General features: G+C 36.9%; 1 protein-coding gene across 1 annotated transcript in view; it reads left to right on the forward strand.

Annotated features, from left to right (window-relative positions):
- RANBP17 (RAN binding protein 17) overlaps positions 1-12,513 on the forward strand; it is a 159,194-nt gene that overhangs the window by 108,853 nt on the left and 37,828 nt on the right. The window contains exons 21-22 of the mRNA XM_009649615.1: positions 6,076-6,183; positions 8,690-8,772. Of these exons, the coding sequence (XP_009647910.1) occupies positions 6,076-6,183; positions 8,690-8,772 (191 nt within the window). The remainder of the gene's footprint in view (positions 1-6,075; positions 6,184-8,689; positions 8,773-12,513) is intronic.

The raw sequence follows: 12,513 nt of genomic DNA on the forward strand, positions 1-12,513 counted from the left end.
TGTGTCACACTACTAATTTAGAAAACATATCCAAGTGGGTCTCCTCCCTTCATAAATCCGTTATGTTTTCAGAAAAAAAAAAAAAAAAAAAAAAAAAAAAAGCTGTGTCTTTAACTCCAAACACAATGTACCTACATTTGGTTTAACATGAAAAGTGCTTAAAAATACTATGCAAGTGCTATCTGGGGAGATTTCTCTCTCTGGTATGAATCATGTCTTTAATTTAGTCAGTTACTTTCTATTTATGTCAACTCTATTAATATCACAACACCTGCAGTCATCTTGATCCAGAAGAAAATGGACATCTGAAAACAAAATCAAAATCTTTAGATTGTAGTTTTCTTCAGTAAGTAATGATAATGGAACTCTATTTGCTTTAAATATTGTGTACATTTTTATGCCAACAAATACAATAATACTCATGGGTATTTTCTTAATACTGTAGAGAAATGTTTTGTATTTTTATAAATACAGTAGCTGTAATTCTCTCTTCAGGCACACAGTCATATTAGTAACAAACTGCTGAGATACATAGTGAAGTAACTATGAAAAAATTTTATTTTATAATTTAGATCTCACAAAACTATGGAAGTTAATTATGTATTTGTTTATTTTATGGACAGAAAAAATAACATTCAAGTACAAGTACATGCTTTACTAGAAATCAAGCTTTTACAAAGATTTTTATTTTAAGTAAATAATGAAACCCTACTGCTCAGTAATGATCTTCCTGGTTAAGAAAGAGGAATTCATCAATATAGAATTGCAGCTAGGAAATTAGCCTTTAAGGACTGAAAGGCTGTACAGCAGAGGTAGATGTCCTTGTGTGTGGTGGGCAGGAGGATCCTGATGCCCATTCGGATAAGCCCTATTTAAGACCTTAGCAAGCTGCAGCGATTCTGTTTATGTGCAGGCTCAGCTTGCAGAAAGCAAGTCCAAAACGTAAGGCAGTGTAATCTGTATTTCTCTTAAAATCAGTGGAAAACATCCCTTAATTTCAGTTTTAGAGGACTGGAGAAAAAAAGAAAAAAAAAAAAAAAAAAAGAAACTACTGAAGCCAGACTGTGAATTAGCATCTCATTTTCTAGTGGGCACCACTGGGTACATTTAACTTCGTTAGTACCGTTTGTGCTTGTGTTACCCTAAAACTTAATAATAAAATCAGGAAGATGTGTAAAAGCAGATCAGTGCTGCTTCCATTTCAAATTTTTTTTTTTACTTTGCTTTTCCTAGTACAGCATGAATATCATGCTCTTCTGTGCAGAACTGCAAATCTCCAGCTGTAGGAGGAGGGATAGCAGAGACTTACCTCCTCTCCATTTGAAAGAAATGGATTCATCCACGGAGGTGGTTTTTTTATACAAGGATCCAGGATATGGAATTCTCAGGACCCTTTCCTGAATGTTGTTTGGTGGTTTTTATTAATTAATTTATTCCTTCCAGTTTATGAATTAGGTTTATTACAAATAAATAAAAACAGCATTGAACTTTTGGATTTCATTATTCTGCATTAACAATAAAAATAGATTGGAATGCAGCTTTGTGTGGAATTCAAAGCTCAGGCCTTCTCAGTTTCTTTTCCCTTGCACAGGTTCAAAATTTTTTTTCCTCATCACCTTTGACTGTAAAGGATAAGTGCATGCTTCTGTTCAGTGGATTTCACCTCTTTTGGCCGAGTCCAGCTTCATCCAGGTATTGATCCAAAGCATTACAGCAGAATAAGTATCTAGTATCGCAACTCTTGTTTACTGTATATAAGGACAGAAAGGTAAATGGGAGGATAAGGGAGGGTCAGATGCCAATTTTATCATATAAAGTTTAAAAATCCTTTGATTAACATATTTCTTTGTAGTTTCAAATATATCATCAGAAAATGGTTTTAATAGCAAAGAAAAGCTATTTTTCAAAGAGATTTTATTCTGTTACGCTTAAAGCCCTAGTATTTCAATGTTGGTAATGGCAAATACAGAATATTAAGCAAAATCAATCTGATTTACTTGCATTTGTTCGATAAATAAACAATACAAGGAGGCAAGGGATAAAAGGCTAAGATTTTAATATACCATGAGATGATGTTTATTCTGTAATGAAGACTGTCAGAAATAGTCACTGTCAATCGTTGGTAGAAGAATGTATTGATAAACTTTTCAAGTGATTGCAGGAAATATTTTGGGTCCAAGCCCTGTCCATAACAAAACAAATTACACTCAGTAATCTCTCACCTGAGAGATTCTTCTCTTTTTTTTTTTTTTCTGATCGTAATGTTTAGGATTTAAGTTTTGTCCAGTAGATGGCAAAAATGAGCAGAAATAATTTCTTTTAAGTCCTTTTGGTCCAGGGTGGGGAGCGGGGGGGAGGCACAGGGGACACAGTTGTATCTTGTGTTTTACCATTATGATTGAGTTATTAGGATCATGGTTTAGAGGTGAATCGTCAGGTATGCTGAAGCTGCGCTAGATTGCCAAATAGGGCTGTTTTGTAGCAGGCTTGCTTATACTAATTGAGTTTCTCTAGCAAATCAGGCTCCTTGGAAAAAGGCCAAAGGCTTTTCATAATTGTATTGACAAGAAAATGAATATGATAAATGGTGTTCATTCAGCTGAGACAAGATTTATAGTTTTCCTCTGGCAAGGGATGAAGAGAAAATACTTATAATAATAGTAAAATTTGTTTTAAAGTTGTATTAGGTGATCTCTCAAAAGACTTCATTAAAATATTTCCAAATATTTTAAGCAGCTTCAGGTGTTAAGCATAGCATCTTCCCAAAGTATCCGGTAATGAAAGATGAAGAAAAACATCACACAAACAAACAAACAAAACAAAAAAACCCAAACCCTGGATATGAAAGTCATTTATTCTTCCTGAAATATTGATATGTCAAGCTGTCAATGACAATACCAGTACCTCAGCTTTGGAAAGTTTATTTGCCTTTTGTATTCATAACATGTGGTCTCTGTAATTTGTAGGTCAGTCCTGAACATGCAGGTGTGGCCTGAAAAAACCTGTGTACTAATTTGAGTTCTTCTTAACAGTGATGATTCTCCTTACGTATTTCATTCTGCTATTTACTGCAAGACTGCCTGGATAAGATGATGAATGTTTAATCTCTTTTCTTCCATACTAATATCAGACTGTAGTCTAAGGTCCTTGGTCTCACAGTCAGATACGTCCATGGAGATTCAATTGTGAGTTCAGGGTAATATCCACTTTTTTGTTACTTTCATTTACTGTTTCTTACGGTTAGGTGGTAACCCATAGGCAGTTTTTCCTGTGTTCCTCCCAGTTGATTCTCAGCATTTAATGACTTCTGTTGTCTGTAGAAGAAAAAGGTTGCAGTAAGAAAATGGGTTGCAAGAATTAAATTATTAGGTTGACTCAGAGTTGCAGTCAGCTGGATAGCACAGGATGTATATGCGCAAGTGCATGAAATTGTCTGCTTATATAAAAATATCTCTGTGTGTGGGTACATAGACACTAAGTTTATAGAAAAGTGACCTACCATCGAGATGTTTTATGTAGTGGTCATTTAAAAGGTCCGGTTGACCTAGGTATTCGGACGTCTGATTGTATTCCGCTTCAGATGCAGATCACTAGAACGAGGAAAACAATCTTTTCACCAAATTACCATTGTTACATATTTGTCCAAATTCGTGTTGTATTTCTTAACAAAGTAAAACCACATGCAGCAATAAGATGGCTGTTTAAAATTATTCCATTTTTGAAGAACTAAATTTTTAGGTTTGTATGTTTTAAGGATTCATGATTAGGCACAAACTTGAAAGAGCCCAACAAAGAGCTGTAGGTATTGAAGTTTCCTAATCACAAGAGAAGAGGTGAACACGTTTTCTTATGAAACAAGGCTATCTGATAGGTAATCTGTTGGTAATAGCTGTTATTGCCAGTTGCATCGATTCAAACCTCAGTATTGTTTTTTGCAGTTTGAATTCCTTTGAGCTTGAACTGACTGGTCAGGTTAAGTTCATTAATTAGCCAGATTCCTTGAAGCTTGTGGTTAAAAACACTTAAAAATAATATTCTGTTTAAAACCACTCTATTCCACTTTATTGGATTTATTAAAAAAATAGTAAATTGCTGAAGCCTTTCTATTGACCCTAGCTTTTATAAAATTTGACTATAGTGTCTTCAGTCTTTGCTTGTCAATGGGCGTGGATGCAATGCTTAAGTTTTTAATTAAAAGATAGCTAATCACATTGGATATACTGCTGTATTTCATGGATGTATTTTGCTTGTAGGGTTTGGCTGTTGAGTTACTCTCTTCACCATGAAATCTGACATGGCAATTGCTTTCTGCCCTGCAAAATTCCACAATGGGGCTTTGCAGCATTGCACCATCTCCCTTTTGTGTACGTGAGGCTACTAGGAAGGCTAAGGAAGAGGCATGGCGTAGGAGATTTAATAGCAGAGTTCAGTTCTGTACCTTACATGTCATCTGCTGCATTTTGAGTATATTGAACATCCTCTGCTGAGAGGTGGATTGGAAGTCCACCTCAGAAAATATGGAACTGGCATTAATGAATTTTGAAAGGTATGAGATGGCACAGATCATCTGTGCCCTTTGAGGATATTGCAGGCAAGGAGGATTTAAATTTAAAACCCAGTTTATTACTGGATAACTCTCCATGGTATGTTTAACTCTAGTTTGATTTAAAATGTAAAGAACCCCGTAAAGGAGAGAGAAACAAGGTCTAAAAGTACATTGCACATGTCAGCCTCCGCTGCTATATATAGTTTATGTCTGCAGTGCCTCAAGCAGCTGGCAGCAAAAATGCACAGGTCTTTAGACGGCTCGGACAGACAGCAGTAGCCAGAATGCCTTCCATCTGTCTGCACAGCGCTGTCATTCATCAGTAGGGCTACATCTGACGGCTTTAGCCTCCACCAGAAGAGCTATAGCGAACCGAGACAGGACTCTGTCTACATATCCTAGAAGCATGTAGACCTTTATGTACTTCAGACTTTTATTTCACAACCCCATGTTGAGTGCTTGGCCTGTATTCTCCTTCCTAAGATTCACAATAGTTGCCTTTATTGTCTGAAAAGGCAGTAGCATTTTCCTGAGAATAGTCACTATTTCTCATGAGGTTAAATAAAGCAGAATTATATGACACAAAATGAAGTTAAAAATGGAAAATAAGTTTATTATTAAACCAAACCATTGACGAGATTAGCTAGATCATGTTGTAATAGCAAACTGTGTAGTTAAAATCTCTCAGTTCAATATAAAAAAACTGTTTAATTCTTTACCAGTCGGGCTGTCCTACCTTATTTCCATTTACCAGTCTGCATTCTTACCCAAATAAACTCTCTTTTTTCAGCATATTGGGGAAACTAGGGGTCAGCTTCGTATCAAATTGTTGCATGAAGTCTTTTGATACAGTGCATAACTCATAAGATTTTTTTTTTTTTTTAAGTTAAATTTCAGAGTCTACTAAACTTACTTTTTTCTGTATTGCGGTCTTTTAAATCCTGCTTTAAAAGAATGGCTATCTCTTGGGTGCTGATGAGCAAACAGCTCTCCTTGAAAGAGTTCTTAGACATCTAACTGGGCTGGTCTCCCACACACAGTTTGGCTAAATTCTTTTCTGGAATGCTCTGGAAATAACTTCATACAATCAAATTGTTCCCAACCATTTATATAGTAAATATAGTATATATGAGGTGGCACTGAAATTTGGGGGCCAGGATTTGCTAATATGTAAATTTCCGGTGGTTTTAAATGAAATTGCCATTTGTGACTTAGGCCATTCATTAAAAATGCAAGCTCATGTTATATATGTTCTTACAGGCTAGCTTCACATACACAGACTGCTTTCCTTTTCCTTCATTACAGCTCTGGTATGTTAACTGTTTCCCACTTAACCATTAATGTTTCCAAAGCATTTAGTCTTCTAAGCACAGACTTGCTTAAGTTTAAGGTTCTGGCAGTCCCTCTGTCAGAATGAGCTGCTAAGTCTGTATCTGGCCCACCCATCTAATGGTGTAGTAGAGTTCTAGGGGAAGTTGTTTTACAAGATGGCATTTTATCAGAATACTCTTTAACTCAGTTTGGTGCAGATACCCTGCATACATTTCTGTTCTGCAAAGAGCTATTGAACTGTGGTACCGTGAACCTGCGTGTACAACCCCTATCTTGAAGCTGATGGCAGAATTTATGCAAAACAGGTAAGAAACATGTGAAAATTAGATAGGTGATGAATACTGCAATGGTATGCATTCTCTGTTCCATCTTCCTATGCTTTGCTTATCCTCATGATGTCTGACTTTGACTTTAGGACTGCTACTTTTGTATTTTGGAACAAAATTCACAAGCAGAACTCAGCTTTCAGTGTCACTGTATTGTTTTACCAAAATGGTAGATGTTACAAAATCAGCTGGTAAGGATTAATTACAGGAATATATATGAGAGACTACTGTGATTTTATATTCAGTGTTAGTGGAAGTGTATGCTTTAACCAGGGATAAATACTGACTCTATAATTAAATATCGGGAAATTGTCTGCTGTTAAGATTTGCTGCAGGCTGAATTTTTGCCTCAAGCCAAGCAGCATACATATGTGCCTGTAAAACCACAACTCCCTTTACAGTTTCTTTTGCAACTCAACTCTTCCAGCCAAACTAAGAAAGAAATGGTATCTAATACAGCAAGATTTATAATTGGCATGTAGGTAACTTCTCCCACATCTAATATCTTCTCTGTGGGCTAACCAAAACGGCCTCCAAATGATTCTTGGAGGTTATTTCAATACTGGACATTGCAGTAGTTAGAATGGAATTCCTGTTTTACCGCAAGTAACAGAACAGTTTATTTGGGGAAGTTATCATTACACTTGGAAATATTTAGTGTACTGTCCAAAGGAAAAAAATATTTTTAAATGAAAAATTGATAGTTAAAAGTCTCTGTGCTGGGTTATCTTCGTGACCAAACGAATTGAGTTTTCAGCAAAGAAGTATGTGTTCCCATCATTTCTCATTTTGCCTTGCAAATCAAAGTTACAAGGAAAAAAGTTGAAATATTTGAAATGCGAAAAAAATACTGAGTTTAATGTAGTGACAGGCAATTGGTGCCTTAAAGTTCAGACCTGGCTCCCAGTCAAATGCTAGGGTGTATGACACGTGCTTAATCCCTAAATGGCCACACAAACCTTAAGGCAGAGTTCCCTGTTTCTTGTTTGTGTTGAGTTGCTTGCTGTGACTCCCTCCTTGGTTTGTGTAGGCTAATTATGTCTTTTATCCTGGTAGTAGTATAATAAATTGCTGGAAAAGCTTAACCAATTTTTATTCATGATGCAAGGCACAAGCAGTGTACTCTAATAGTGCTGCAACTTATTTCAAAGAGGAGATTGTTAGAGCATAAACACAGAACTAATAACGGTAAACAAAAGCAAAGAGGAACTGGAACAATAAATCTTATGCAAAAGACAGCTCTTCAAGCTACTTTCCATATTCATGTTGTTCTTCTACCTATTGCTATTCAGAAAATCTGGCTTGTTCCCTTTAGAAAACATCATCTGGGATGGTGTTTTTTCACGAGCTGTGTACTGCATTAGCTTTTACAGGTTAGAATGCATTATACAATGTACTTTGACACGGTTAAAATATGTTACAGAGTATCAGATTGTGCATTATGCCACTCTGATATTGAGATGATGCGCTGGTTTGGAGTTTTTTTGCCTCTGCCAGCCATTATCATTTTGTGCATGTGGAATACACAAATGTTTTATCCAAGGCACGTTTCATTCATTTATAAACACCCAGATTTACCCAGAGTTTGCAGCAAAGGGCCCTGCAAACAGGGGTTCAGACAACAATTGGACTTGCAGCAAAGATCCCTACTGCTGGCTCTGTGATAGGGGTGATGCAAGGACTCTACGTTTGATCTGAAGTGGATGACTGACCAAATAGGTCAGGCCAGGGGATGCTCTGGTTTACATCACTCAGTGATGACTCCTTCCCCTTTCAGTCCAAATAAACACTAAGGATAAGTTTTGCTAAAGTTACTTAGACGCTTAAGACATATTCGACGTTAACTTGTAGGCCTGAACTAGGAGCTAGACTTCTTTATCACAAAGACAAATTGGAAAGATGCAACAGGGACTTTGGCAAGGACTCTGTTGCATTTCCAGATTGGGAACAAAGTGGTTCTTGTTGGCTTTAGGAATACCTGTGCGTCAGGGAAGACAACACGGTGCAGTCTTCTTTGGGTCTGAATGTTCATAAAAAGCATGTGTCATAATTTACACCCTGAGAACCGGCTTGTGATTGCCACAGATCTTACGTAGCAGAATAATCAGTGGGGATTCGTTTAGTTTTAAAAGCTATACCGATGCAGAAGCAGGGTAAAAGTTAGCCTAACTGCTTGGATTGTGGAACCTTTGTAGCATCCTTCTGAACTGTATATGGGCACAAGATGTTCACTGGTCCCTGAAAGCTGTGTATGTATTGTCTGGTCACCTTTTCTAGTTAAAATTGTCTTGTCTTTTGTCGTAGGAATGTTTCTTTGGCAACATATGGAGATAACTAGAGTGCATGTCATGGGACTGAAAGCTACAATTAGTTTATCAAATAATTGTACTTTGTAATCTGCCAATGTTTTTTTTGTTTTAGGAATGAATCCATTGCAGTTTTCTGCTTCGATGACCATCTGAATATTTTTGCTGTTATTTTTTAGATCGCAACGTTTAAATTTTGATGTATCATCTCCAAATGGAATTCTTCTCTTCAGAGAAGCTAGTAAAATGATTTGTACGTATGGTAGGTATTCATTCATGTTTCCTCTGCAGTGTAATTCTTGGCCTGTCTTTTGATATAAAAATCCTGTTAGTTCGTATTCCCGAGCACTGATGGTTTTGTGGGATATGTAGCAGGACTGTAATGTGCTACAGCCAGTATCATCCCTTTGTAAAGCGCAGAGCTTGCGTGGCAGACCTGTGGAGTTCATTTACTTTCATAGATCAGGGTTCATTCATACAGCATTGTTGCTTGGTATCACTTTTTTAACTTGCATGCCTGTCTTCCAGCAACTGTAAATGGATTTCAGCGAAGATACACATACTCATGAGGTGTTTGATCTAGGCTACTGATTGATAGGTGTGGGTTGATTTTATGTATTCAAATTATATTCCAGCAGTTCCAAAACATAATAGGGCCATAACAGCTTTACCCTGGAGCGCTGTTAAAAGTGTTTATAATAAGTTGCTCCATTTTACTACTCCCACTCATGCATGCAACTGCAACAGGTCTTTGACACCAGCGGTTTATATTACACTGCAACTAACTTTGTAGCTTGCAGTTTTGCTTTCTAAATATTTTGAAAGTAACATTGCCAAGTTTTTGTAGAGCAACCTCATTTGTAGTTTTTTAAAGGAAGAAAATGGTTCATCAAATTTGCTTTTACTGCATTCAAGTTGCTTTTTGGGTCTGGAAGCTATGTTGCATGACTGTATAAAAAAAATCAAATGCAATTTTTTGCATATGATCTGTAGGGCATGGAAACAGTATATGCAGAATGCATTAAGCATTTACTTATGATGGAAAAAATTATACCAAGTAACTCTCACTCCTTGCAAAATTATTTTTCTGTTTCTTCTTCAAGTATACCATGTAGTAAGCTAGCACGTTTTTCAGCTATGTTCTTAAGTAAATTTGTTAGAATGATTAAGCAAAATAAAAATAAGGTTTTCCACGTATGAAAAGATAAAAGGTAAACTTTTGTATTTTACTACTCAGTTTCTGTTAGCCTTTGTACTTAATAGCTGTAAGCTTTCTTTTGCTGATTTAAAAAAAATCAAGGGTAGTCATGATGATGCTTCAACCCTACTTGTCTTGTGGTACCTGATCCCATTGCAGTTGTATTTTTCTTTTTAACTTTTTTTTATTTCAATCAGCCTTCACCATCTTTTCTGCACTTATGAAAAACATACCGTATTGTTGGGCATCCATTCATCTCAGTTGTTGGCATCAAGATTCTAAACCTTGCTGAGTAATGACACTAGCTGTTTTCAATCTGCTTGATTCCTAATTCATGCCTAAAAAACACTTTGGAAGGAAACTTCTTGCTTTCAGTCACAGCTTTTATGGTGTGTATGTGAAGTTCATAAAATTCTCAGCCCTAAAGTATTGGTAGCTCTTGCACATAAGGAACAGATAACATTTTCTGGCTCATGCTAGAATTTAATTATGCAACATAAAAGAAAATTTCAGGGCAGCGCAGATTTAAGATTTAAAACTAAGCAGTTGGACCCACAGAGCCTGTTGAAGCCTGTGTCCAACCACCTGTTGCCCTCTTTCTTAAATTATGTGAAAGGTACTTAGGGATGTGTGGCATCTTTCTGGAGACGTGTGCCATAGAAAGAAGTGAAATGACCATAAGCACTTGCTCTCACACTTCTCTTCCATGTCTTTCATAACTGTTTTCCATTGGAAGGGTGGCATTTTACTCAACACAGGTTTAAGAGGAGAACTGTTCTTAATGTCCTCCAAAAGAAAAATTTAAAATCACCTATCCACTAAAAGTGGAGGAAAGACGTAGATGTGGGAGAAAGCATCCACTCAATATATGTATCTTTTTTTTTTTCATTTTTTTCATTTTGCTCTTAAAAATTCATATTATCATCATTGTCTGAAAGGATCCCATCAACGATCTTTCCACTACTTCGGTGTGACATTCAGAGGAATTGTTCAGATTTTCTTTTCTGTTGAGTGATTGCCAACATTTATTCTGGGACTGGACTCACTGCGAAGTCAACATGAAAGACCTCCCGGTGCGGTTGGATGAATTGGCCACTTAGAAGCAAGAGATTTCAAATAATCCAGCTGGCTCTGCACTGGCACAGATGGGCAGCACTGGCCTGACCACCACCGTGGCTCAGCTGTGGGCACTGTAATAACCATCCTAGATTAGTGCTATTTCAAACTGCTACAGCTATTTCTGAAGTGGTCACTGGCTTACAGTCTGGGAAGGTTTTACTGCCCACTATAAGTATTTCAAGATACTACAATTAATCAGCTTTGAATAACTGCTGTTAACACTTTTAGCTTTTATCGCCAATTACTAGCTTATGAGATTTCCATTCCAGTGTACAGAAAGATATAACTCTTCAGGAAATGTGTTGTAAGGATTCATTAATTTAGTTATATACGATCTTTTGAACATACCAATTCCTATAAAAATATTGATAGCAAGGGATTTTGCGTTAATTTCAAATGCCTTCCTGAAAATCTTAATACCTAAATTGTGCTTTTAAGGAAAACTTTAATCCATAATACTCTATATCTATTTTTAAGTCTGTTTGTCTTTTAACCATACATAATTTTGGCAGACATCTGGGGAAAAATAAACAAGTAAACCAAGTGATGATCATAAAATTCACTTTGGTGTTCTTGAGCAATGTTTCCAGCCCCGCGTTCTAAAAAATTGCGTGATTTGGTTAAAAGAATGAATACATACATGCCCCATCCCTGGAAGCATTTAAGGCCAGGTTGGACGGGGCTCTGAGCAACCTGATCTAGTTAGCAGTGTCCCTGCTCCCTGCAGGGGGGTTGGACTAGATGACCTCTAGGGGTCCCTTCCAACCCAAAACATTCTATGATTCTATGATTGTAATCCTTGGGTTCAATTTTCAAGTTTTCTGCTGTACCATTACTGCAAGTAACTTAGAATTCTGAAAATAGTTGAGATTCTCCCATTCAGCATGATTTTATGGCTGAAGCATTAGAGGAAAAAATAGAAGACACACAGTAAATGTCAAGAGATGACAACAGACAGTATCTGCTCATTTATCTTACCAAGTCAGCCAGACCTCTTGTATATACCTGCAGCTCATAGTGAGCTCCTCAGAGTTGATCAAAAAGACACTTGAAACTCAAGATAAATTTGATTGAAATCTATACTGTAATAATTGCCTTTTTAAACTAAGAGAAACGTAAAATGATGACATGAGACGGAGGGTTAAAAATACAAGCAAACATTTCTTTCATCACACTGTCCTTGTGGGACGATCCTTCCTTTCAGTCTCTGTTTCAGTTAATCCATTGACCAAGTGGGTTGCCATAAATTCTGCTCAACCTCCCTTCATCCTTGAGAAGTTGTTCTTTCCATCACCTGGAGACCTGGCTGTGATTGCTCCTCTTGGTAATCCCTATCTGACCACCAGGCTTCCACTCTGCTTGTTGCCTCTCACCTCTGCTCCTTGCCATGGCCTGGACAGCAAGAGTTTCCTTCCCAAAGCTCAGCAGCTCTCCAGGGAAAGCCCCAGTCCGTCTCCTGCAGACAGCATAGCCCAGCCTGCTTGCTCCTCTTTCTTAGAAGAATATAACATACAAACAATAAATGGAAATACAGGTTAATTGTATTATACTTCCATTGGTAAGTGAAATTTAAATTTTTTTTAGAACAGGGTTTTTCCTTCTCTCTCACACGTAATGATATACAAAAAATGCTAGTAAAAGTATTATTTTCAGAAATTTCACCTGCACCAAATTAAACATGAAGAT

This window comes from Egretta garzetta, unplaced genomic scaffold, assembly GCF_000687185.1.
Source record: "Egretta garzetta isolate BGI_Z169 unplaced genomic scaffold, ASM68718v1 scaffold60, whole genome shotgun sequence".
Classification (NCBI taxonomy): domain Eukaryota; kingdom Metazoa; phylum Chordata; class Aves; order Pelecaniformes; family Ardeidae; genus Egretta; species Egretta garzetta.